Raw genomic sequence first — 26,933 nt, forward strand, 5'->3', positions numbered from 1 at the left:
AAATAAAAATAAATTGTCAAACATAACTTTTCAATGTGGTATCAATTAATTTTAACAAAAATATATACATACATATTAGCTTTATTTGCTGGTGTTGTTGTAAGGTGTTTTGCCAACAACACTCAGCTGTTTAAAGATATCAAAATTAAATCAACTCAAATTAACTTGACGCATAATAATGAAATATTTTTTTTTAGTAAATAGAAATATGTATATGAGCACAAAAATTATTAAAATTTGTTAAAAAAAAAATTACAGTAAATGGTTGTTAAATGGAACTGAAAAATGTATTTTTTGCTAAGAAAAAACTACTAAAAGATTGCTAGCTTTAATTTATAAATTTACATATGACGCTTAATATTCAAATCAAATTTAGTTAAGCATATCGATGTCTCACTGTACACGCCTACATTTTACGTGTGTTTTATCTCAAAGTCAATTAATTATTATGACACCTTTTTAAACATATGTACAAACTTATATAAGTATCAATGTGTATTTGATATAGTGTATAATTGATATTGACCTATTTTAAAAATAAAATATTATACAGGTTTTCTTTTGTTCTTCTCGTGATTGATTACGATGTCAACATCCGTTGAGTGCATTCTTCGTGTCGCCGCAACCGCGGTGTCAAACTAGTACATAAATCTTAAAATTTGTTATATTATTTTAAATATAACGCAAAAACGGGGTCCTCAGAGAAATTGTATAAACAAGTATGTATGTATGTAAGTCGAATAGCCATGTTTAGTAGAGTGTGCTCTCTGCCTTTCGAATAGTGACTGATATAAGAAGTATAGGTATAATAGTCGTAATACTGCCTTACTTTGAATATTAAAATGTAGAATTTAAGTGTGTTATGTACATATTTATATATGTATGTGTGTAGAAAGAGAGCATAGAGCTATGTTGCTTGTCTGGTAGGCAATTAATTTTCCGACGCTCTGGTAAACACATGTACTAATTATGCAGGATTACGTTCGCTTGTCTTTGTTGAACTATTTCTGAAGGATTTTCTTATGCGCAAAAAAATTGTTTCCGAAATGTAAGTGATTTTTCGACAATGAAACTTTTTGAAAATAATCATTAAAATTTTCTTTATTCTGAAGTTTTTGCTGTGTAAAGAAAATTTGATAATGCATTTGCAAAACAAAAAAAGAAAAGAGATTTGAGTATTCAAAAGAAAAAAATTAAATAAGTAAATGAAAAAAAATATATATACATTGAATAAAAGATAAAAAAAAAATTTAAATAACTTAACAAGATAACGTAAAATAAAAAATAAAATGGAATAAATAACTATATTACGTAATAAAGAAAAAAAATTAAAATTGAAAAACTTATAAACATAAAAATTAAAAGAAATTGGCAAAATAAGTAAAATAAGGCAAAATAATAAAACAAAGCAGGAATGCAACAAGGAATGAAAAAAAATAAAGCGCAAAAAAATAATAAAATATCGTAATAGCATTAATAATAATATAACATAAAGTTTAGTCAGATTTGAATTAGCAAAACCTTAATAAACAAAAAAAGCAATAAATAAACGACAAAACAAATAAAGTAAAATAAAACAAAATAAAATAAAATTAAATAATATAAAATAAAGAACACTCAGAAAAAAATAATTAAATTATACTAAATGGTATTAATTAAAATGAAATAGAACACATAAAATAAAATAGAACTAAAAAACAATAAACTGAAACAAAATATAACAAAATAAAATAAAATTTATTATATGATTGATATAAAATATACGACATGCATGTCGCAGTGTTGTGAATATCAATTGGCACGAACCAGAATAGAAGTAGGATTAATGAAGACAAACAAAAAACCGCTGTGGTGGCTGAATGGTTATAGCAGCGGCGCCTAAACGTTGCCGATGAAGGAATTTATCAGTTCCCGAAATGGATCTATACAACGAGCTTTGGCAGTTGTCTAAATTTTTTCTTTCTTCTATTCTAATTTAAAAATTTTTTCAATTAAGAAAAAAATTATCATAACAATAATAATGATAAAAAATTATTGTTAGGCCTTGAGCTCGATTCGAACCCGCGAAAATAAAATAATATTTACAAAACATTAAATAAAATGACTTATTCAATAAATTTGATAATAACAAAGGAGTTAATAAGTTAAAAAATAAAAGTAAGCTCTAAAAATATCTCTATAACGCTATAGTGCATAAATTTTGTAATTTTTGTAAATTTGAATTATAGAATTAGGCCCAGGAGGTGAACTGTTTTGCTCAAACAATTCTAAAGGCTTTCAATTTTATTCTTTGTAACGTGAGGAAAAAGTCATGGAATGACAGTGAAGCAAGGATCCTAACCCTGAGACCCCGTTTCCTATCTAAATAAAGTGTACCCTATTATTCTGCAGGTTGTAGCAGGGGCAACCACACTAAGGACAGTGAGGGCGTCTACCGCACAATGTAGAATTTAGGCTAAATTTTTTCTCAACATTCTCCACAATGCAATTTTTTCGGCATATGTTTTTTTTTAACATACTCAACATTTTAAACTAAAAACCTTGAGAAATATCTACTTAAGAGGCCTGATAGTGGGCATTGCAAACCTTGCTACTGCTAAAACAACAGGGTAGTTTGCATCTTAAAATTTGGTACTTAAAGACGTTATCATGTTTCAGAATGACGTTGGGTGGACCATCATCCAATCCTGGTGACCATTACAAACCCAGAAATTAATCAGAAATGCTCTTGGCTGTATCGTGTTATTAAGATCCGTGATCGAAATCAATTGTTTAAAGGCATTGAAATAGTTAATCGGATTATGCGGTGGCTACCAAAACTCATTAGATCCAAAACTGTATATCATTTCAAATGCGAATCTTCATATTTTATAGATGGGCCCTATTTGAGATTTTATTTGAATAGCGCCGTATCGCGTTATACGATCCCTGATCGAAATTAATTTTTAAAACGCAATAGTTCTGAAATTGGTAATCGGATTAGAGAAATATGTGAAATAGTGCCTACCAGTACTTATATTAATTTTGACGAATCTTTTGACAGTTTCTGGTTTATCGTTTGAGTGAAATTGCTTTTCGATACGTGATCGTATAGCATTATACGGACCATGTTTGGGACTTTTTTAAAATACTATATTCGATAATTTTACTGAGAATTAAAATTTTATGTGAGAATTTTATTTAAATAGTCTATCTGAGAATAAATTAAATACTTTCAGCTGATATGCGAATTTTTGCGACAAATTCTGAGGTAGAGCTTTTTTAAATAAATTCTGTGACAGTACGTTTTTGCAAAAGGTAGTCGATGTTGAGTAATATTCCACTAAGCTATCGGTTTTAATTTAAAAATTAAAAGGGATGCTCATTTAAAATAAACAAACCTAAATTGAGGCACATCTCAGAATCTGAAACCACTGCATTTCCGAACTTAAACCTGAAACTTCTTCATGACCGATTTCGAATCGATTGTATTCTCTGCAAAAAGCTGAACCCTGTTTTCTGCATCTGCACATGCGTCTAATTCGCTGTCAATTATTTTACTTCAAACTTGTTTTTTCTCACATTTCTACAACAATGTTCTTTTATTGCTATTTCAAATCTAACAACATATTGTAGTTGTACTTGTTGTTATTTTGAGCACAACAACCAATCGATACACATCACTCGCCATACACCTTTATGCATACATTTCATAAATTTCCACAAAACGTTAATTGCTTTGGCAGTACGCGCGGCAATACAGCGTTGAAATTCAATTAACTGTGTGAATTTGCATTCGAGGGTATCGAATCGGAATTGCAGATGCGCCCACTATAACCACCCAACAATATTGCATGTAAAACACCTCTTTCACACCTACACGCAGATGTAAGCATCATACGGATGTAACTTTAATTATTTATGCATATATAGACTTGTGTGTATGTGTGTTTATATATTCGTTCATATTGTTGCGGCATATTTAGTTCGCACCTTCAATTTGTTGAAATGAGTTTATTGCATTAATAGGTTTATGTTTTGTTTATGTTCAACTTCGACATGGAAAACGGAAAGCTTTAGAAAGTACTTTACAATAACTACAAACATACATACCCAGTATGTAGAGTGGAAAGTTTGTAAGTGCATAAGTATGCCCTTACACTTGCCGTCGGTGTTACGTGTAGCAGTCAGTCAGTGAGTCGCACATAAAACAATATAAAAGTCTTACATACATTGGATATACACCTATATCTAAAATTAAGTGTGTATGTGTACGACACTTGTTTGTCTTAATTGAAAATCGTATTAAATTTTCAATACTTACAAAACCATCTGAGCGCTGCATGAGAGCAGCACTTACGGTTGCTATGAGAACCATTCCACGGTTGCTGTAACTCAGGTGGATTTTTAGAGATTAATAATGATATTTGAAAAAAGAAAGCTAAAACCTGTGTTAGATACCAATTAGATCAAGGTTTGCTACAACAAAATAAATAGCATTGTAATCACATCAGAAAAGTGGACAACCCTATAACGAAATTGTTTGAACGGGTCACGCGCGAGTTTGTACGGGACACTTTGAAATTAATTTTTTAAAATCTGATTTCTTCATCTTCTTTATAGAAAAATTGATGCTGTGGTTATCTAAAGTATGATTTATGTAACTTCTCTGAAATTTGAAAATTTCGGGTACAGGCTTAGATGCCTCCGAGGCACAACTTCCTGGATTTGTTCGGCTATTCCATATTTTTTATAACAAAAAAAAAAAAAATAAAATTTTTTTATAGCAAAAATTAAAACATATTTTTTACTTTTTATTTTTTCAACACAAAAAAAATTTTAATATCAAAATAGGTTGACAAAAATTTTTGTAAATATGTATTAGAGCTTTGTTATAAACATTTTTTTTTTTTTTTGTTATGACAAAATTTTTTTTATTTGTATTTGATAAAAAATTTTATAACAAAAAAAATGTTTTCTCTACTATTTTTCTTACATTTGAAATATATTAATCAAAAAAGCAATTGGGAATATCCGCTGAAATTTTAAATTTTTCATGGAAAGCTCGATTAGCATATTCGCGCATATGTGTACATAAGCAAACTTTATAAACAAATATTCTTAAATTGAACCCATATATCTTTTTGAAGAATTATTTTCATTGATTGCTCGTTGTTTTTCGATTTTGATACCTTATTCACTTCCTCTTTTTCTTTTTTTTTTTGAATTAATATTTTTTCGATTTATTACTTCGATCGCCGTTATCTCTATCGTCTACACAATTTTTATGTTTAGCGCGTCTCGTTGGTTTCGCATAATTTTTATATATGTATGTTTGTATAAAAAAATACAAATTTAAACAAATTGACTGCGAATATATGCTGCTTTTTCTGTATTTTGTCTAAACTTATTTTAATAAAGAAAATATAAAATTGTGTACTCGCGAATACGATAGACTGATTTGGAAAATATCAATAATTTGGCGCCACAAATGTGTTTTGCATGCAAAAAACGAAGTAATATTATAAAAATAATAATATTTCTATTAAATTGCTTGCTGTGAAAATATGAATGGCGTGGAAACAGTAATTATGAAAAAAAAATTCAGTTATACCCTTAGAAATTTTCATGCCGCCGCAAAGGTCAGCGGCGAATTTTTAATTAACACCCCTATTATGAACTCGTACGATACACGATAAACGCTTGCAATCTGTTCTACCGTATTATGAAATAAATTCTAGCGTGTGAAACCCGATCGTTAGCGTTTATCGTTTATCGTGGTATTACCATACGCTAACTATCGCATACACTGTTCAATTTTCTATGCTAGCTATCGTTGATAAATTTTTCCACGATACGTTGGGAACTATTTAAATAAAAGTAAATATACAATTATTACATAATCCAAAATAATCCAACTACAGGCTCATTCCCAACACTCTGTTGCAACACCCTGGGCAAGAAGCCTTAAAGTGGCACAAACCTTCAAAATTTTGGGATGGATGGCTTTTTTTACGAGCGCGCAAACTGCCTTCTATTTCTGTTAAGACATACTCTGACATCAATTTTGTTTAATTAACTTTTTTGCTTTTAGTATGTCAAGTACTTACAGTGCAGAGTTCATTTCAAGAAGATTGAAAGCATCTCTCAATTTTCTTCTTTCTGTGGAATCTATGCAAGTTTCGTCAATTTGTTCATTTGAGTTTATATAAAAGGTAACAGAGGTTGCATAAAACATTTTATTATAACAGCTTTTAAAAAATTTTGCCACTTTTACGTACAAGACAAATGAATTGTTAGTATTTACGTTTTGTTTTGCTATCTGTTTCGTATAGATTCACAAAAAATTTGTAAACAAAACTCTGCTGTTATTCACAATAGTACATCTATCGGGCGTGTGGAAATCGCAATATGAAAGCTGATTATTTACGATACGCTAGGAAGCGTTTATCGTCTATCGTATGAAAATTAATAATAGGGGTGTAAGTGTAGATTGTTGTTGAACTTGCTAAATGTTAGAAGTTAATTAAAAGAGCTCATATGTTAACAAATTTAAAGTGACTTTGGTTATTTAAATTTTTTTGATTTATTACTTTTATAATTAAATTAAATTACAACTTTTAATACATACATATTATTTGCAATTTATTAATTTTCAAAAAAAAATTTTTTTCATTCCAAAGATTCACTTTAAGGATTTCGCTCCAATTGCTGAACAGCAAATAGGGTGAAATAGGAATAATACGGTAAATATGCATTTATAGTAGAAGTAATAATATTTCATCAAAATGTTCCTTAAATACGACGACTGGTTGAAATATGCCACAACTCAGAATTCTGCTGAAACAACTATCGCAGAGACTCTTAAAGAAAGTCAGTATAATTTCAATAAACTATGAAGAATATTTTAGGATAAAATATTCCGTAATTGGGTTCTGAGTTAGGACGCTTAAAAAAAAAACAACCCCGAAACAGTTCGCTTTCGAACTGGCAGCCGAGAGAGAGAGAGTGATATTCCCCTCATAGATCCATATATCTACTGTTGAGTATAATATAATAATATAGATAATAAGCCGTTTTGAAAAATCGATTTAAGGCTGTTGAGCTAGCAGTAGAGATAACGTGATATTCCACTCAGCAGTCGACAGGTAAATATTTAATCCAGATTTTATTTCGAACAAAATATTTGAAAAACAAAAATTTCTTTTTATTATAACGTCTCTCCCACTGCCATTAAATGAATGTTTAAGTAGATTTCCAGCTTTTTAATTCAGAATACTGTTACGGTGCAACATAGCTGAACAAATTTACATGGCTCACGCCTGGAGATATGTAGAGAAGTTATACCAAATATAAGAACGTTACAGTCTACTTTTAGAAACTTCTTTATTCTAAACTCTGGCATACTACAGATTTGAAACGTAATTTCTATCAGATATAATCAAAGAATATTTCGTTGGATGGCGTAAATATGGTTAGATTTGGCCTCTTTTCAGAACAATAGCCACCGAAAATAGGAAGATGACACAAAAATGTTTATAATATTAAGTAGACAAGGGAGGTATAACTCTTCACTCAATAAAAAAGTTCCGCTGATCTATTTAGGTATCTAAAGTCAGTCCTTAAACGGTTTTTGAATCCGCTTTCATTTAATTTACCTTCAAATTTCAGTTTAATTGGATCGCAATAGATAATAATTGTGTTATAATACAATTTCGAAGTGTTTTAGGTCGAGCTTCTCTCTTAATAGGTAAGAACCTAAAATTGTTTCTATAAATTTTGTATGCTGACCCCAAAGAGATAATTATTGTTATTTTTTTTAATAAAAAGATCAACAACATCGATATATCGGACAACTTTTTAGAAAATTTGTCCCCTTTTCATGAATATGATTATGCGAGTTTTATATCCTAATTTTTCTGTAAAAAACTCCAATATGTTAATATAGATTAAATGATTTGCCGACTAATACGGAGAGTGCATTTTCAATTAAAATTGTAATGCCCCTGTGCTTTATGTTCCATGTTCAAATTCCCAAATTAACGAGACGCTATTATTTGGTATAAAGGATAGAAATTTCTCAGACACCTGCCATAGTTGCGCAGATATACCCATTTCAAAGGTTCCTAAGCCTTCATCATCAGTACGTTATAGGCCTTGAGCTCGAATTCGAACCAGGAATGCTTTATCAATAGGCCAATAAAAACAAAAAAAGTTGTTGAGATAAGATATATCAAAATTTAAGAAAAAAAAAAAACAGGAAAAAAAAAATAAAACACCTTTACAAATAAATATAGTTTAAGATAACTAAAAAACACGCAAATATGGTGCCGTTTTAGTATTTACAATTCACTTAGATATTTGATGTTGATAGAACCGAGTTATTTAACCACTGCCGCGAGTCTTCAAGAATTGCCGCTAGATGGGTCTAACTATCCTTTGTGCGCCTAGCCTAGAGAGTTACAAACAAGCATACATAAAAGTGAAGCTAATAAAAACGTGTTAAAAACATAATATTCCATTCCACGTATTTAATACATATGTATGTAGTATTTCTGACTCTAAATAACACTTCAGCAACATTTGGCTATTAATAATTTAAATACTGTCCACGAATGCGTTGATAAGCCAACGACTGTGATATGTCACTAACATGAATAGATAAAACCGTAATAAATCAATTTTTCTACTTATATAAAGAAGAACAATAACAACCTGCACTAATCGAAAAAAAAGTAAAAACCATGCTAGCGCTTATCAACAACCTATACGAACATTGGAATAACTACAGAGTCCAAAGGTAAAACAAACAGATTATGACAAGTGAAACGAAAACACACAAACCAAACGCACGTACTAAGTACATGATAGAAACAAAGGTAACCAAGAAGGTAGCAGTCAAAAAAAACGAAATACAGACTGTAAAGTCTACAAATTGCAGGATAAGCGTACATTAGCAATGAGAAGACTCATAAATCAACAGAAGCATAAATAGAATAGAATCTGAAATCAAACAACTATACAAACCTACAAACAATGTAAGCAATTATTTGTCAAGTCATAGCATGTGTGCCATGTTGGCTGTTGACTTTTTAACTGCCTTTCATGTAAAATACGAGTTGAAAGCCGCCTCCTGTGCTGCTGTCTGACCGCTGTCTGGTCATAAATTCAGGATTACACACATCTTAACTCAACAAAATTTATTTACCTTTTTCTCTTTGACCGACAAAAACAGGTAGTCATGTATGTACAACATATATCATTAGCTTCACTTGTGCTCAGGTGTATCACCTGCCACAACATAAACTCCGCAGCATGTGTTTTTGTGGTAATTCTGTCTTGTTCGGTGTTCGAAGACCTGTTCGCGTGCGCATGTCAAAACCCTCAAATATACAAATACTACGTCTGTAACCATTCATAGCAAAACACGCTTGTTTATCAGAGCGCCATTTCGCTGCACACTTGCATTGTTGTATTTGTATGTATGTGTGTGTTGGCACGAAATGAGGGTTAAAAACTGTTAGCTTGTTACCTGACTTCATTGTATATCATGACAGAACATGTCTATGGAATGAGGAAAGGTGATTTTTGTCTGCTTACCTATGTTTTTGTTTATTTGTTTACATGTTCGTGAGTAGGTAGGTTACTTGTTTCATAATTGGTAGAGGTGCCAGTTATGTTCAATACAAAACGTATGATTCCATGCTTCTGGGTACGGGAATATCAACAAGCTCTATACACTTGTTTGTTTTGTTAATGCTACAAATTATATGGTTTAACAGGTTGTTATGACATTTTAACAAATGGCGTGTTGAAAAATGATGGCGTTAATGGTTGCTTAAATGCTGTTGAGATGTAGATAATTACATACTAAAGTAAAAATTATAATTTCTCTGAGTATTAATTGTTTGTGTGGTATTAAAATAAAAGTAAAAGTTTACACGCAATTTGTCGCGTTTTCGTAATGGTTCAGAAAAAGAAGGAATTTTACTGAATTTCGTTAACATTTGTAGTGGATGAGCATGTGCAAACACTTATTGAGCCAAACCGCTGCCATAATGTGACGAATTCAAAATTCAATTGGTCAATTACTAAGATGTGCCACCCAAAGCAGACACATAAGCAATACAAATACAAAGGCTACTCACCTAATTAAATTTGGTGAGCGGGTATGAGATATTTGTCGGAAACGACCAGGTCGGACCACTACAACATATATCTCTCATACAACCGACTTTTCATATTAGAAGGTTTTCTTCATTTTTGCTTCATTTCAACAGCTACAAGCTTTAACAAGATAATATCGTATATAGCGAAATTTTTTGTCCGGGAAACCTAGCGTGAGGATGGTCAATAAATTCTATATTTGAAAGTTATCGAAAATGTTGTTTATATCAGTTACCTATATAATATTTGTTATAATATTTCTATTTTACAGATATTGCAAATTTTTTTTTACCATTACTGTATAGGTTAGGTTAGGTTATGTTGAACTGGCCGGTCTATGAGGACCTCACATAGACTGATTGAGTCTGTAGTGTTACCAGAAGTTTGTTTTAACGACCAAGCTGAAAAACCCTATCAAAAACCAGGACCTATGTTATAAAATAACTCCGTCCCCATTGGCAAATATTAGAAGCTTCCTAGGACTTAAGCTACTTGCTGCTTCCAGATCTGACAGCTTTATCACTCCCAATAGCTGGAGTCTTAGTCTGGCAAGTGCAGGGCACGAGCACAGAACGTGCTCGATCGTTTCTTCCTCCAACCCGCACTTCCTACATCTGCTATCACTGACCAAGCCTAATTTGAAGGCATGTGACGCCAGAAGGCAGTATCCAGTCAGAATACCCGTCGTGAGTCTACAGTCCTCTCTTTTTAATGATAGAAGCAACTTTGTTAGCCTTTCCTGCTTGGTCGATCATGTGCACCTCTCGCCTTCGCTTAATCTGGCACAGTCTAATTGGGACTGTCCACTGGTTTCGTGACCTCGTACAATCCCCATTGTTATGTAATCTTCCTGCAATTTAACATGCAGCCGATCCATCTGATTAAGGCGGGATGTACTTTAATGTAATTAAGACCATCCATAAACCCACATTTAGAAACATTATTGAAAGCCCCGGCAATATCCAAGAAGACTCCCAGAGCATACTCCTTATATTCCAGGGATTTCTCTATGCTAATTACCACCATATGCAATGCGGTGTCTACCTACTTGCCTTTAGTGTACGCATGCTGTGTTGTGGAGAGCAGCTTTTCATACACGTTGGACTTTATGTACACATCTATCAGCCTCTCAAAGGTTTTGAGCAGAAATGATGTTAAGCTAATGGGTCTATAGCCTTTGGGATAAACGTGACCGATCTTCCCCGCCTTTGGTTGGAAAGCACACGAGCAGTTCTCCAAGAGTGCAGTACATGATTCAGCCTTATGAACCCATCGAATATTATTTTAAGCCATTCCACGGCCGCCAAACTTAAAACTTGAAGCATGGCCGGAAATATACCATCTGGGCCCGGCGATTTAAACTTAGAAAACGTTTTCACTGCCCATTCGATCTTGGTATCGGTCACCAAGCCCGGGACTACCCGCTCTGTGATCGAAGTGTGAGTGATTTCTGCTGAGTCTTCAAAACCGTCTCCCGATGGGAAATGTGTGCCGAGAAGCACCTCAAGGGATTCCTATTACGTGACCATTCCCCGTTCTCTTTCTTTATTAGTCCCTGGACTATGTTTCCCCTTGCTAGGACTTTTTTCAACCGTGCTGTGTCGCTGGAGAACTCTATATCAGTACAGAAACTTTTCCATGAGATTCTCTGCTTCCTGGAAATTTCACGCTTGTAGATCCTCAGTAGATGCCTGTACTCGTCCCGACACGCTTCGCTTTCCGCGGTCTTTGCGAGCTTAAATATTTTTTTTACCTGTCTTCTTAGGAGTCTCAGCTCATTGCTCCAACATGGCGGCTTTGATTTTCCTCTGAATCTTCTTATATGTTATATGCAGTCATAAGCGTCCCTGTTAGGAACTCATTCGACTCCTCCAGTTCCTCCACATTGGCAATCTCTTTGGGTTGTACCCAGTTTTGTTTCTACCTGTTTCTGGAATTTAGTCCAGTTCGTTGACCTAGGGTTTCTAAAGGTTCCTCCCTTCTCTACCCTCTTTAGGGGGATGCTGAAGCTGATATACGCATGGTCGGAGAAGGATGGTCTATCAAGAACCATCCAATCATACCTTGATATATCACGCTCGGAGCTCAATGTAATATCCAGAACATTGCGGGATGTTGGACCAATGTATGTAGGGAGATTTCCCGTTGGATATCTGCAAATTGGTTTGCAGGATATAACAAAATATAGATTCGCCTCTCTCGTTCGTATCTGCTCCTCCCCACGCATTGTGGTGCGCATTTGCATCTGCGCCTATGACCAACCGCCCTTTGCGCCCTTCCTCCTGTACTAGCCTTTTACACTCCATCGGTGAAACTTCCGCAGCATGGGCCATGTGCTTATTCTTTTGCTCAACGGCAACCACTACGACGTCCTCAGTAGTGCAATTAGGCAGCATGTATGAGTGCAGCTGTTTCCTTGCATTACTACAGCTCGCACCCGTCCTTCCGTTTGCGCGTAGTAAACGCCAAACCCGCGCGCGCTAAGTCCAGAAACCTTTCCCCCCGATGAGAGCCATGGCTCCTGGATCAGCGCCACGTCAAACGTACCCTCCTCAAGGGTTAGGAGGAGTTCGCTCGACGCCACTTTACTGTGTTGGAGGTTTATCTGTAGGCTGTCTCTTTTCCATTAGGCTTTTGAGGTCCTTTTCGACCTCGCCCACCTCTAGCGTGTTGGGATTTTTATCCTTGGGACTTCTTTTCCTGAGTCGCATGTAAATATTGCCAGTGCCAAAGGACATTTTTCCAAGCTGCGTGAACAATATATCCTCCGCCTGCTTGTTTATTTGGAAGATGTAGAACTGACTTTCCTCGGTAGGCCGAGATACAGTAAGTAACTTCCAATCCCGTGTCAGTATGTTCGGATTCTGATTCTGTAGAAGTCGCAGTGTATCCTCCGACTTCATCACGCATGGAATCCATACCTTAACTTTTGGTACCGTGGGGATTTGCGCTTTATCATATATATTGGGGCACATCTGTCCTACAGCTTTGGGCCTACTTGTCTTGTCTATGCGACTGCCCTGCCTCGCGGTTCTAGGGGTGGGGGCCTTTCTGCCTCTTGAAAGCAGGCTTGTCGCTTCCGCCGAACGTTGCCTCTTCATTCTGCCATTCGACGCTTCCTCCTCCTCGTACCGGTTGCAGAACCGAGGGTTTATCGCAGCAAATCTTTTGAACTGCCATCGACCTACTTCTACCGCCTCATGGGCCCATTCCAAGCGCTCGATCTCCACTTCTGTTGGGTTGACCACTGCTCCCAGGCATTGGACAATTCTTAGTGCTGCAAGGTACTGCGAGAGAGCTTTTTTACTTCCTCTGTTCCGTACCCTTCTCCACTCCTCTACTCCGTTTTCATTTGTGTGCTTCTCCAGTTCATTGAAACAGCACTACTCTCGCTCCCCGAGTCCGACGCATCGCTTAATGCGTATTTGTCGTCCTTCGCTTGCGACTCAGTCCTCCTCTTATCATCGTCCTTATTACAATTAGTTAATGAGTCGTTCATCTTGGTCGTACGACCACCTGCCCGACAAAGTGGGATCAGCGGTCCAGTATTATATACGGGGAAAGAACCATCCGCCACAGCAGCGCCCCTTACTGTGGTAAGGCTATCAATACTTCCCGAGGTGGCCCGGTATGGGGAAGTCCCCGTTCGAATACATCCGAATTTATCCCCTGGCTGCAAATCGTCCAATAGGCACGGTCCGCATAACACTCTGGCTTAGGGGGCTGGCGGTTCTTGGTCACCGACATCCTGCCGCCCTCCTATGAGGCGAAACGGCGTAGATGTTAGTCCTAAACAGCTCCGCCTCATAGTCGGGCGCTATGGAGTTCGGCTAAGCCCTCACACCAACGACAAGGTGCCTATCCTAGTGAGGGATTACTGGATACAACGGCTTTAGAATATTTTTCAGCAGTAAAGCGGTTTCTAAAATTTATCTTAGTAGTTATTCTTGTAATACATATTATGTATATCATATATAATTGTAAAAATCATGTTTGATATTTTTGTCCTCAATACCAATATTTGCTGTTCGCTAATTTATAACGAGACCTCTAGAGATGGATGAACAAAAACCTGGCAACGCATGAAAGACTTCCGATTCTTTTGCTGGGCTGCGCTTTCAATGAAAGCTTGTTCTTGTCTTAGAATCACCTGCAAGAGAGCTGTGTAACATCGCAGCCGATTAGATTTCCACTATCTCTAATAGGTGAGATGGTTAGGTGGGGTTAAGTTTGAAATCCCTCCCGCTCTTGTCCTCAAATATTATATATCAATATTCTCGAGGCAAAGTTCCTGATGCTATGTGTTTGTGGACCCTCACTTTTAATTAACTTTTTCTATATATTAGAATTGTATGTCTTGAAATTTCAATGCTAATATCTATGTTGTTAATTTTAAGTTGAAATGCTACATTTTAAGAACAGAATGAATGAATAAATCTAATCTAATCTAAAAGCTTCCCCGTAAGCTAGGAACGTAAGCCTTCAGATATAGCTTGCGACCTGCAATAAGAGTCGAAATATTCGGAACACTAGTACGTTGGGATACATTTAGTTAATATTCAGGATGCATATTGCAAAAAAGAAAATAGAAAGATTCGTAAGCAAAAAGTGTTTTTATGGGAAAAAATACTGTTTCTCAAGCTTAGTAAAAGAGAGAGTTGTCAACTTGTACTCAAGTGTGATTCTCTAATGGAACTCAAATGTAAGATTGCAGTACTGCAGTATTTTAAGGAAAAAATCATAATTCACCATGTATAAATAATTTCTAGTTTATAACGCTTCAAAGAACCGCTGTTGACTTTAGTGTTGCCATCTTTGAGAGCATTTTAATTTTCAACTTCGCCTCAACTAGAGATCCAATGTCAAAATTTCTCTAACGTCGGAGAATAGTTTCAGAATAATATTGAAGAACAATTAAAGAACTATAATTTTCAAACAAATTTCTCTAACCTAAGAATTCATGAGCTTAACATCGGCTTATAATAATTAAATATTCAATTATTATGTTTTTCTAAGAGAAACTGAAAAGAAAGAAACAAAGATTTACTGGCATATTGCGATGGTACCATTTCGCAAACCGCCACGTAATCATCATCAGGCGATTTCGACCGCGAATCACACAGTGAAACTGTAGTTACCCTAACCACTAGGCTATCCTGCTTGTAGATTTGTTAAATAATAAGTATAAATTGAACATACCATTAAACAAATTTCTATAATGTTGGAGAATAATTTGGTAGTGTTGTCGGATATCACCTTGGGAACTACATACATATTCATTGAAGGCTGGAGAAATAGTTTTACGATGTTTGTTGGGAAATTTAGAAGGTGTGAGATAGAATAAAGAAAACTGAGGTAGGGGATCAAACCAGTACCAGATATATTATTTTCGACACAGAACATTTTTCAGATATACTTGATGATCCATAATGAACGTGAGTTCTAGTGTTACATTCTGTACATTCAAATTACTTTTAGGTATTCAATTGGCCAGTTGCGACAACCCTTATTTCTCTTATTTCTATAACTCTTCACACAACTCATCTATTGTATTTCATATAGATGCAGAAAGTATATCTTTATTTAACAACTAGCTTCATATCGCAAAAACTAATAAAGTAAGGAATATTTTGGCCTCTAATAAAATAGATGTTAATTTGCCTACGTTTTTTGTGTTACCACTTTGTCACAGTGCAAACAAATCTCTGTTTGGCTGATGTCAGATGTTTATTTTTATTTTAAGTGAAACGAGTTGAAAGACCCCTGTTCTTTTTAAAAACAATATACAATAATATAATTTTTTAAAAATTTAACGCTGTTTGTTCTTTTTTGTTTACAAAAACATTTTTTTTTTTAATTTCATATACCCCTACGCTTGGTTTCGTTGCTACTCGTACATACGTATTCGATCTCAAATTGATGAAGCAGCGTTTAAGGTGTTTATTATTATTAATCTTCTGAGCTGAGTTATCGAGCGTTGAGGTAACAATGTATGCCACCTAAAGACGTCTTCTCATATAAGTAATTTTGAAGTACATATACAATGTATGTATGTATATGGGGTATTCCATCCTATTTCGACCAATTTTGAACACGACCCCTTTAGAATTGGCTGAAAGTTTTTCTTCTTTTTCTAGCTTACGAGGGACGTTTTTCAGAAGTTTTTCAAATTTTTTCATCCAACTCAAAAAAAGTTATGAATTTTTAAAAAACACCGTTTTTGTTTTCAAAATGATATAACTTTTTCAAAAATTTACCGTTTGGGATCTTATTTTTTTTTTTTAATTTGTTTTTAAATGTACTTTTCGGAAAAAAATTCAAAAAAATTTTTAAAGTTTTTTTTGTAATTTTTCAGTTTTTCGAGATTTTTCGAATATCGCCTTTTTTTCTCATAAAAAACTTCAATCAATTCTGCAATCATCCCCACTAATCCCGGAATGGGCCGAGAATTTTTTTTTTTTTTTTTTTCTTATTTAATTGAAAAAAAAAATTTTTTTATTTTTTTTTGTATTTTTTTCGAAAAGTACATTTAAAAACATATTTAAGAAAAAAATGAACCCAAGCGGTCAATTTTTGAAAAAGTTATAGCATTTTGAAAAAAAACACCGTTTTTTTTAAAAAAATATTTAAAACTTATTTTGAGTTGGAAAACGGTGTTTTTTTTTTTTCAAAATGCTATAACTTTTTCAAAAAGTGACCGTTTGGGATCATTTTTTTTTTAAATATGTTTTGAAATGTACTTTTCGGAAAAAATACAAAAAAAAATTTTAAGTTTTTTTTTGCAATTAAATAAAAAAAAAATTCTCGGCCCACTCCGGGATTAGTGAGGATGATTGCAGAATTGATTGAAGTTTTTTATAAGAAAAAAAATGGCGAAATTCGAAAAGTCTCGAAAAACTGAAAAATACCAAAAAAAAAAAACTTTAAAAAATTCTTTGAATTTTTTCCGAAAAGTACATTTAAAAACAAATTTAAAAAAAAGATCCCAAACGGTAAATTTTTGAAAAAGTTATAGCATTTTGAAAACAAAAACGGTGTTTTTTTTAAATTCATAACTTTTTTGAGGTTGTATGAAAAAATTTGAAAAACTTCTGAAAAACGTCTTTCGTAAGCTAGAAAAAGACGAAAAACTTTCAGCCAATTCTAAAGGGGTCGGGTTCAAAATTGGTCGAAATGGAATACCCCATATATATATAGATTGATATCCTTAATTTTTTATGCAGGCGGTGTTGTTGACAAAAGCGTGCTAAGCTCAAACTCTTAATAATTTTTTTCTTACCTCACAGCAAGATACAGTGTATTGTTGTGATGATCTGTAATTTGATGCATGCCCATGTGAGTATGTTTATTTGTATACAATTTTTTTCTGCTACGGTTTAAGGTGAATTTATTTGTTTATTATATGAAGTATGATTTTTGGTTATATTGTACTTTAAGCATTATGCTTATTATCCCTTTTTAGAGACTTTGTGTGTATATTCGATGGGCTCAATGCTGGTTTTAGAGACCACACACTGGGTTTTAGTTATCTTGAAAACGACACAGACATACATATATATGTATGTATATACGAGTACAGCATCCCAAAAATTAAGCATAAAAAACGTGCTTATAAATTTACATTGTAGGTAGTTCTTTGTTTTTAAATTGGAGACGCAAACCGTTGGCGTATGAAAATTTTAAATTAATAGGAATTAATGATGACTAATGAGAGCGTACGGTAAAGTACTTTAAATGTTTTTAAATTGGATATATTATATTGATTGTTGATTTCTTTTTAAAAGTTTGTTTTTATTTATTTATTTACCATGAAATGAATATTTTTAGAAAAGGGCAGTAGGTTTTTGTTTAATTAAATATTGAGCAAAATAGCAAAAACAACAATCAGCAGCGTAGTTTTTTTTTTGTTTAAGTTCAAAAGCCTGTTAACGATATAAAAATGCATATCCATGAATTTTATTGTAACGAATTCCTTTTAAAAGTGTGACGGATTAGTATAATGGAAAACAGCAACATAGTCAAGAACTGGTAACTTTGTTTAAATTCTTATATTCGAATTTTCGAAAATACTTATAATATGAAGACCTGACAGCAAATTTAGTGTAACCAACAAAAAATAATTTATACAAGGTGTTATGTTACTTTATAAGAGGTGGGAAAATCCTAACTTTTTTTCTTGAGATTTTCCCTCTTGGCTACATGGTAGCATCTGTAAAATTTTATTTTTGTTGTTCAATATTAAATTATTGTTAGGTTCGAATTATGGAGGTATGAAATTAAATTCCAAAAATATAATTAGTTTTCCGATTGATTCTTAAAAATATTGTAACGAATGTTAGCAGCACTGAGCGATGCTATCGTCTCTAAGCCGATTCTAAGCAGTGACGCGAATTCACATCCATAGATCAATCATTATGTATCTACCTAAACGAAACAATAATTGCGTCTACGCATATGTACCATGTACGTATACGAGCAGCGGAGAGTCAATGCACAAACACATGCATATATATGAGATACTCATGAAAGTATGCAATGAGAAAAACTATAATATTGTGCAATTGTAGTTACAGCTGAGAAGTTTGAGAGCTGCTGGACTAGTAGATTCTGGAAGCGCCTAGAAGATGCGAACGTTGAAATCCAAGAGTATAAAAGGCGGCAATTGTAGAGGCGCTGGAATTCAGTTTGATTTGAGTTGTCAAGCAGTTTCGACTAAGACGCTATCTAGCGAACAAGAGCAGTATTATTTTGAATAGTAGAGTTTCACTTGAGCTATCAGTTTGGTTATTAAGCAAGCTATTCGTTGCACATTTAGAGTGTTATTGTGAAGTACTTTAATAAAGGTCATTTTGCATTATTACAAATTGGAGTTATTTATTCAACAGTTTAGTGATTCGAACTTAGCAGAGGATTGCAAATAAGAGGATTTGCAAGTAAATTCGTTACAATACTTTTGGTAAAAGGTATTATAAAAACAAAAAAATATTGGTATGAACCTCTTACAAATAAAATAGATATATACTGCGAGGAATTTTCAAACGAAATAAGTAAGTGCAAAAAACAAGAACGAAATTTATAAACTTATTTTTGTTGATAAAATATTTTCAATGGAAAGAAAGCAACGAAAGAAAAAAATCTACTGCTAAGCGACAAAAATATTAAGTGAATATGGTACATATGTTTACTTATATTTAATTTTTATTATTTAAGAATTATGAATGAATCAAACGCTCTCGTACCTACAGAAAAATATTTATTTGTTGATGCATTGTACTACTGCAAAATATTTACTAATCGCAGTGATTGGCTGTGTTTTCTTTCTTGTTTTTATGGCTACAAAATACTTTTACATCAACGGTACACTTGAGTTCAACAATATTTTATGATAAGAAAATTTTACAAAACAACAAAATCATATACATACATACATATGTTGTATATTTATAAAAAAAATTTGCTTCTCGGTACGTATATTATAAAATGTTGTTTATAAAAATTTGCTTTTTCATGGGGTTTCTTTGAAATTTATAATTTATTTTCAGATTTGTGACAGATTTGTTAAATTTTGTGTTAAATTGGAATTTTTAAACTTAATTGTTTTTTTGTATGTTTGTGGACATTTTTTGCATTCACGAACAAAATAAAATTCTTTAACACAATGGTCTGTATATTTCATTTTGTGTTTGTAATACCACACTTTTACCCAAATCTTACTTAATTGGCGCTTAACCGTCTAAACGGTTATGGCCGTCCAACAAGGCGCGCCAGTCGCTCCTTCGCTCCGCCAACCGGCGCCAATTGGTCACACCAAGGAAGTTTTCCACCTGGTCCTTTCAACGGAGTGGGGGCCGCCCTCTACCTCTGCTTCCATAGGCGGGTTCCGATAGAAACACTTTCTTGGCCGGAGCATCATCTTTCATTCGCATAACATGGCCTAGCCAGCGCAGCCGCTGCGTTTTAATTCGCTGGACTATGTTGATGTCTGCGTATAGCTCGTACAGCTCATCATTAAATCTTCTTCGGTACTCGCCAACGCCAACGCGTAGAGGTTCATAAATCTTTCGAAGAACTTTTCTCTCGAACACTCCCAAAGCCGCTTCATCTGCTGTTGTCATGGTCCATGCTTCTGCCCCATATAGCAGGACGGGTACGATAAGTGACTTGTAGAGTATGATTTTCGTTCGCCGAGAGAGGACTTTACTTTTCAATTGCCTACCTAGTCCAAAGTAGCATTTATTGGCAAGATTGATTCTTCGCTGGATTTCAGTGCTGATGTTGTTGCTAGTGTTGATGCTGGTTCCCAAATAAACGAAGTCTTTTACTATTTCGAAATTATGGCTGCCAACAGTAGCGTGGTTGCCAAGGCGCATATGCGCTGACTCTTTGCTCGATGACAGCAGGTACTTCGTTTTGTCCACATTCACCATCAAACCCATCTTTACCGCTTCTTTTTCCAGCTTGGAGTAAGCAGAACAGCACGGGTGTTTAGGCCGATGATATCAATGGCATCAGCATATGCCAGTAATTGCACGCTTTTATAGTAAAAAATAAAAAAATAAATGTAAGGCGCGATAACCTCCGAAGAGATCTAAGACCGAGCTTCTCTTCCAATTTGCGTCGTGCTCCTCTTGATTTTTCCCTACAAATTGGCCGGACGGGACCTACATGTCGAGGGGCGACCCCGCTTAGAAAAATTTTCTTCTAATTGAAAGATCTTATTTCTAAAATTTTGTTGTTGCTTTGCCCGGGAGTTGAACCCAGGGCATACGGTGTGATAGGCGGAGCACGCTACCATCACACCACGATGGCCGCTTTTATAGTATATTGTGAAAATCTGGTCGATGGTGGATTTGCCAAATCTGAAGCCACACTGATAAGGTCCAATCAGCCGGTTCACGGTGGGCTTCAATCTTTCACACAATACACTTAAAAGGGCCTTATATGCGATATTAAGAAGGCTGATTCCACGATAGTTGGTGCATTTTGCAGTATCCCCCTTCTTGTGGACTGGGCAAAGAACACTTAGATTCCAATCGTCGGGCATGCACTCGGCAGCCCATATTTTGCTAAGGAGCTGCTGCATGCGCCTTAGCAACTCCTCGCCGCCGTACTTGAATACCTCCGCAGGCAATCCATCAGCGCCCACGGCCTTGTTGTTTTTCAATCTGGTTATTGCTATTTTAACTTCGTCATAATTGGGCGGGGGACATATATTCTATCATCATCGATTGCGGGATCGGGTTCTTCATGTCTGCGCGGTGAATTGCTGCCTCCATTTAGGAGAGCAGAGAAGTGTTCCCTCCATAATCTAAGCACAAGACATCAGTTACAAGGTCGCCGTTTTCGTTCCTACAGGGGTTTGCCCCGGTCTTAAATCTTCCGTCTGTCGCCGTATTTTCTGGTAAAATTTTCGGGTGTTATTTCTGGTGGCTAGCAGCTCAAGCTCCTCGCACTCACGCCTTTCTGCTTCTGCTTTTTTCTTCCTGAAAAGGTGTCTCTCTTCCCTTTTCAACTCACGATAGCGTTCACACACTCCTCTTGTCGCGCTCGCTTTTAACGTAGCCCTGTAGGCAGCGTCTTTTCTTTCGGTTGCAACGCGGCATTCTTCATCGTACCAGTTGTTTTTTCGTGGCCGCCGTTAACCAAATATTTCCTCGACGGCAAAACGAAGTGCTTTGGAGATATGCTCCCACTGCCCCTGTATTTCTTCAGGATGAGTTGTGCTCTCAGAGAGCAGGTGTGAGAGTCGAGTTGCGAAATCATTGGCAGTCTGTTGTGATTGAAGCTGTTCGACGTCTAGCTTTCCTTGTGTTTTTTGTTCCTTGGTTTTAGCCGCGCTGAGGCGGGTGCGTATTTTGGCTGCAACAAGATAATGGTCCGAGTCGATGTTAGGTACTCGGATCGTGCGCAAATCTAAAACTCTGGAGGCATGCCGTCCGTCTATCACAACGTGATCGATCTGATTGCGATTATTTCGATCAGGAGACAGCTATGTAGCTTTATGTATCATTTTATGCATGAACCTCGTGCTGGTATGACCATGTTTCGAGCACCGGCAAAGTCAATCAGCCTCAGCCCGTTAGGAGAAGTTTCATTGTGTAGGCTAAAACTTTCCGACTGTAGTGCCAAGAACACCTTCTTTGCCCACCCTGGCGTTAAGGTCGCCAAGCACGACTTTTATGTCATAGCGGGGTCAGCGCTCGTATGTGCGTTCTAATTGTTCATAAAAAGCGCCTCATCGTTTTTCTCCTCTGTCGGCGCATTGTTGCAGATGAATGATATATTAAAACATTTTCCTTTTATTCGGATAGCGGCGAGACGCACGATTCCGACGCCGAAACTGCGCTTATTCGTATGGCCACTCCAATAGATGTCAAAATTTTTGATCTTCTTTCTTCCTTGCTTCGTCCAACGCATTTCTTGGATGGCGGTGATGTTAGATTTTGCTTTGACGAGGACATCAACCAGCCGGGCATCTGCACCAATCCCATTCAGGGAGCGGATGTTCCAGGTGCATGCCCTCAATTCATTGCCCTTCAAACGTTTGTCATGGTCGTCTACAATAGAGTGTATTTATTCGAGGCTTGTTGGTATATTTCATTGGAGTATGGTTTTACCTGGCGGGTCTCAAGCTCTGTGCACAACCCGTTCTGCGGGGGTGAAAATATTACTTGCACGTTTATATAGCGAGCCGCTTGTTCCAAGATAGACGCCCGCTTGCAGCCGCACCTAGAGGTGTACAGACGCTGCCGATGAGATCTCCCCGGCTAGCCCTTAAACCGATTATGTCAGAGTGGCCTATCCAGGTTGTCGCCTTCTCATATTAGCTCACCGCTTAACGGATGTTTAGCGGCTACCCAGAGGATACTTGGCCGCAAGCGACCGGCAGTAGTGAGCTGCTTGAACCGCACGCAAAAGAATCGCTCTGGCCATTTCCAGGTGAATTGAGGTGAGAAGCTTTCCCCACATTCGTGGACTTCTACACACGGCTTTAAACTATTGGAATAATTCGATTAGTCGTGTATTCGATTATAAGATTTTAGATTTGCTTTAGATAAATAACTAATCGCAACTCAACGATTATTTGAATACCTTATTATACTGCGCTTATTCGTATGACCACTTCAATAGATGTCACAATTGTTGACCTTTTTTCTTCCTTGCTTCGTCACACGCATTTCTTTGATGGCGGTGATATCAGATTTTGCTTTGACGAGGACATCAACCAGCCGGGCATCTGCACCAATCACATTCAGGGAGCGGACGTTTCAGGTGCATGCCCTCAATTCATTGTCCTTCAAACGTTTGCCATGGTCGTCATCAATAGAGGGTGTATTTATCCGAGGCTTGGTGTTATATTTCATTGGAGTATGGTTTTACGTGGCGGGTCCCAAGCCCAACGCACAGCCCGCTCAGAGTAGGTGAAAATATTACCTGCACGTTTATACAGCGATCCGCTTGCTCCAAGGCTGACGCCCGCTTGCAGGCTCAACTAGAGGTGTACAGACGCTGCCGATGAGATCTCCCCCAGCTAGCCCTTAAACCGATTATGTCAGAGTGGCCTGGCCAGGTTGTCGCCTTCTCAAATTAGATGATACTTGGCCGCAAGCGACCGGTAGTAGTGAGCTGCTTGAACCGCATGCAAAAGAATCGCTCTGGCCATTCTCAGGTAAATGGCGGTCAGAAGATTTCCCCACTTTCGTGGACTTGTATACACGGCTCCACCCTTCTGAGTTAGCTTATTTGATAGAAATTAAGAGAATGAAGTTTTTAAATTAATCTTACGGCGCTTAGCTCGAGATTCAAAACTCTGCTTAAATTAGATAAGATATTTTGCTTGGGTCACAATCGGCTGTCACTTAGAAGAACACCGGAAATCGCCCTCAGCATTCTAATAAGATTAAAAATTTATTGTTCTGAAGAAATCGGGCATTAAATTTTATATCATATCGCACGCCTAGATAAACAGCGATCAACTTAAAAAATCGCAATGTTCAGAAAACGTGAAAAACTGACTGCCTCTCCCATATGCGCCAATGCAATTTCAAATGTTTACAGTCTTTTCTTGTTGATTAGTGGAGGTGTTAATAAATCGAGTATACAGTTCGTTAGGTATTGAATTGGAAAGTCTGGAGATAATCATAGTTTCTAAATTTCAGATTTTTTAGTGAGCTTCCTATTGATCCAGATCTCGACCCCGATGTCTATTAAAAATACAAATTGGACTGACGATGATGATTGATGATTTTTTCTATCAAAGGATCTAAAACTAATAAAATATAAACAGTTATTATCAACTGGCTCATAAAATCTTACAAAAATATGTATGTATATTCGTATATCTATGGCCGAATTTACTCAATATAATAAATACAATAAGGTTTTTAAATACATCATACAGCGCTTTCAAAGCTTGTTCTTTATAAACTGGGAACTAAAGAAGGAAAAGAGGATGGTTAATCTCTCTCGGATTCTACTTAAATTAGTTAAGAAATCTTGCGTGACTCGTACCGAACATTAACTGGGAACTAAATAAGATGGTTAATCTCTCTAATTCTAATTACATTAGTTAACACATTTTTCTTGAGTCTTAATGGGCTGTCATATAGAAGAAGACAGGAAACGGCCCTCAGCATACTGAAGAAAGCGCGCATGTAATTTTATATGATATGGGTGTTTCTTTTTTTAATGTTGGATCGATGAAGTTAATCATAAAATATCACGTCATAAAATTTTTTCATATTAAGGTAAATAATCTGTTGCCTGTTGCAACACACTATCTCAACATGTTTGTCAAAAAAGTCATATCTCAGTTTTTGTTATGGTATGTTTTGAATAAAATTTGAAGGCGGGGTCTGTGAAAAAATTTTTTGTTCCCACTAATTCTAGGATAGGTGCTCTTGGTTTCCTGAAATATAACATTTTCTAACATATAAACGAGATAGCCCAATAATGATGTTGGAGATCAACTCGAGAGCTATACATTTCAAATAAATTGTCAAAAACTGGAAAATAATCGAAGAATGATGTTGGATATCAACTTGAGAACTATATATTTCTTGAAGACCAGATAAATATTTTTGATGCTTGTTGGGTAATCTTATAAGTCGTTTTGAGATTTCCGTAGAACTTGACAATTTTTTTATAGAAGACTCAAAGATTCCAAAAACAATGCCAGTTTCTTATTTCATGGATAAACAAATTTTAATAAACACATTAACAACCAAAGGTGAAATGGAAAGGAAAGGAACATTTTTAAAGAGTCAATCTTTATTTTTACTCTAAGCTAAAAATAAAAATTTTTAAAAATGTGAACTTACATTGTACGGCAAAAGCTGGTGATGATGGCATACTTTGATTTATAATATTATCCTCTTGGCCAAAACGTGATAACGACGGCACCAAACAGGACAACATTGGATCTAAATTATTTAGGTAATTAACAACGTTAATCTTTATTTTAGCTTATTTTCAATACCAAAGTGTGAAAATCAGTAAATGCAGCTTTAGCGACGGCAATGATTTTCACATAGTAATTTTTCACTACGGCAATTTCGTAGTACCTATAGCGAAATACATTTTAACACACAAATTTTAGAATATACTCTAGCAGCCAGCCAATAGTGCTAAGCAGATAATATTGAAATTGAGTTTTTGTAAGTGTTGGCGTTTACCGTAATTTTGATTTCCGTTGGAAAATGGCGGCGCGTGGCATAATTAAACAAAATTTTTTGTGGAAAAGGTTTCACACAGTGTGCTCCAAAAATGCAGTTCACATTTCTTATTTATATTGCCAATTAGTACATATCTATCTTTTTATAATTATATATTTTCGAGTTCACACTTCAAATGTTGTGTTTGTAGTTATTCACAATGTTAAAGCAACCGGTTGTTCTTTTACGAAATTCGTCAATTTCTCATAGTTACTGCACAGTGAAAATTTTTAGTAAATGTCTCCAAATATACTTTTTTGGTTATTTATTTTAAAACTTTTTATTTTTTTTTAATTCCGCTCTAGTTTGCGTATTTTTGCAATACGCGCTTTCTTATCCTTTTTTCTATGCAAACTTTACGTACAAAATTTTATTTTCATTTTCCAATTTCATCTTTCGTTTTATTCCACACTTTTTTTATTAAATCCATTAATGTTTACAGTTTTCATAAATTTCAAACGAATTTTTATTCAATTAAATTTTGGAAACAACACGTGTACTTACAGCGCGACGCTCTAGTTGCTACTACAATTTCTTGTGATGATTTTTGTGTGGCTGTGTCGCAGGCAAAGAGAGTAGATAGATTATCTACTCTCTTTGTTCTTACATTTCCAATCTTTTGTGAAATTGCTTGTGTGTTTTTGTGGCTGCTGCCGCTGACGTGACATATGTACACGAAATATGCATTTACCGCCTCGCTGCGATGTTTATTTTGCAAGTTTACCATGTTCCTTTTGAGAGGGAGGCGTTGCTGTTCTACTTGACGGTGGTTAATGTTAACAGCTTATGTATGTATGTTGTAGGTTTGGTGGCGTTTTAAATGATGTTCGGGTTAGTGATAGATATGGTTGTGTTGCGGTATATATTTTTGTTGTTTGAGATAGCGGTATATCGTACTGAGTCGCGTGTTGATGCGCTCTCAAATGCCAACCTAATATAAACGAACGAAAGTCATTTTCTGTCAAAAATGTCTCATGCACATACAACTTGTATGAGAGCAACCCAAATTGAACTTGCTGCGTGAAAACCTAAAAGCCTTCCGCGATTTACAACCAGATTGACTGAATTTTGTGT

The 26,933-nt window shown here is 35.4% G+C and overlaps 1 protein-coding gene across 2 annotated transcripts in view; it reads right to left on the bottom strand.

Moving 5' to 3' along the window:
• Positions 1–26,693, bottom strand: part of LOC137235626 (zinc finger protein 1-like) — an 81,581-nt gene extending 54,888 nt beyond the window's left edge. For both annotated transcript variants that reach the window (XR_010948006.1, XM_067758520.1), the window contains exon 1: positions 25,467–26,693. Coding sequence is in view for 1 of the 2 variants with exons in the window: in XM_067758520.1 (XP_067614621.1) it covers positions 25,467–25,563 (97 nt within the window). In the remaining variant the exon portion in view is untranslated. The remainder of the gene's footprint in view (positions 1–25,466) is intronic.
• Between the last annotated feature and the right edge of the window lie 240 nt (positions 26,694–26,933).

The sequence above is a fragment of the Eurosta solidaginis genome, unplaced genomic scaffold (genome assembly GCF_040869045.1).
Source record: "Eurosta solidaginis isolate ZX-2024a unplaced genomic scaffold, ASM4086904v1 ctg00000120.1, whole genome shotgun sequence".
Taxonomy (NCBI): Eukaryota; Metazoa; Arthropoda; class Insecta; order Diptera; family Tephritidae; genus Eurosta; species Eurosta solidaginis.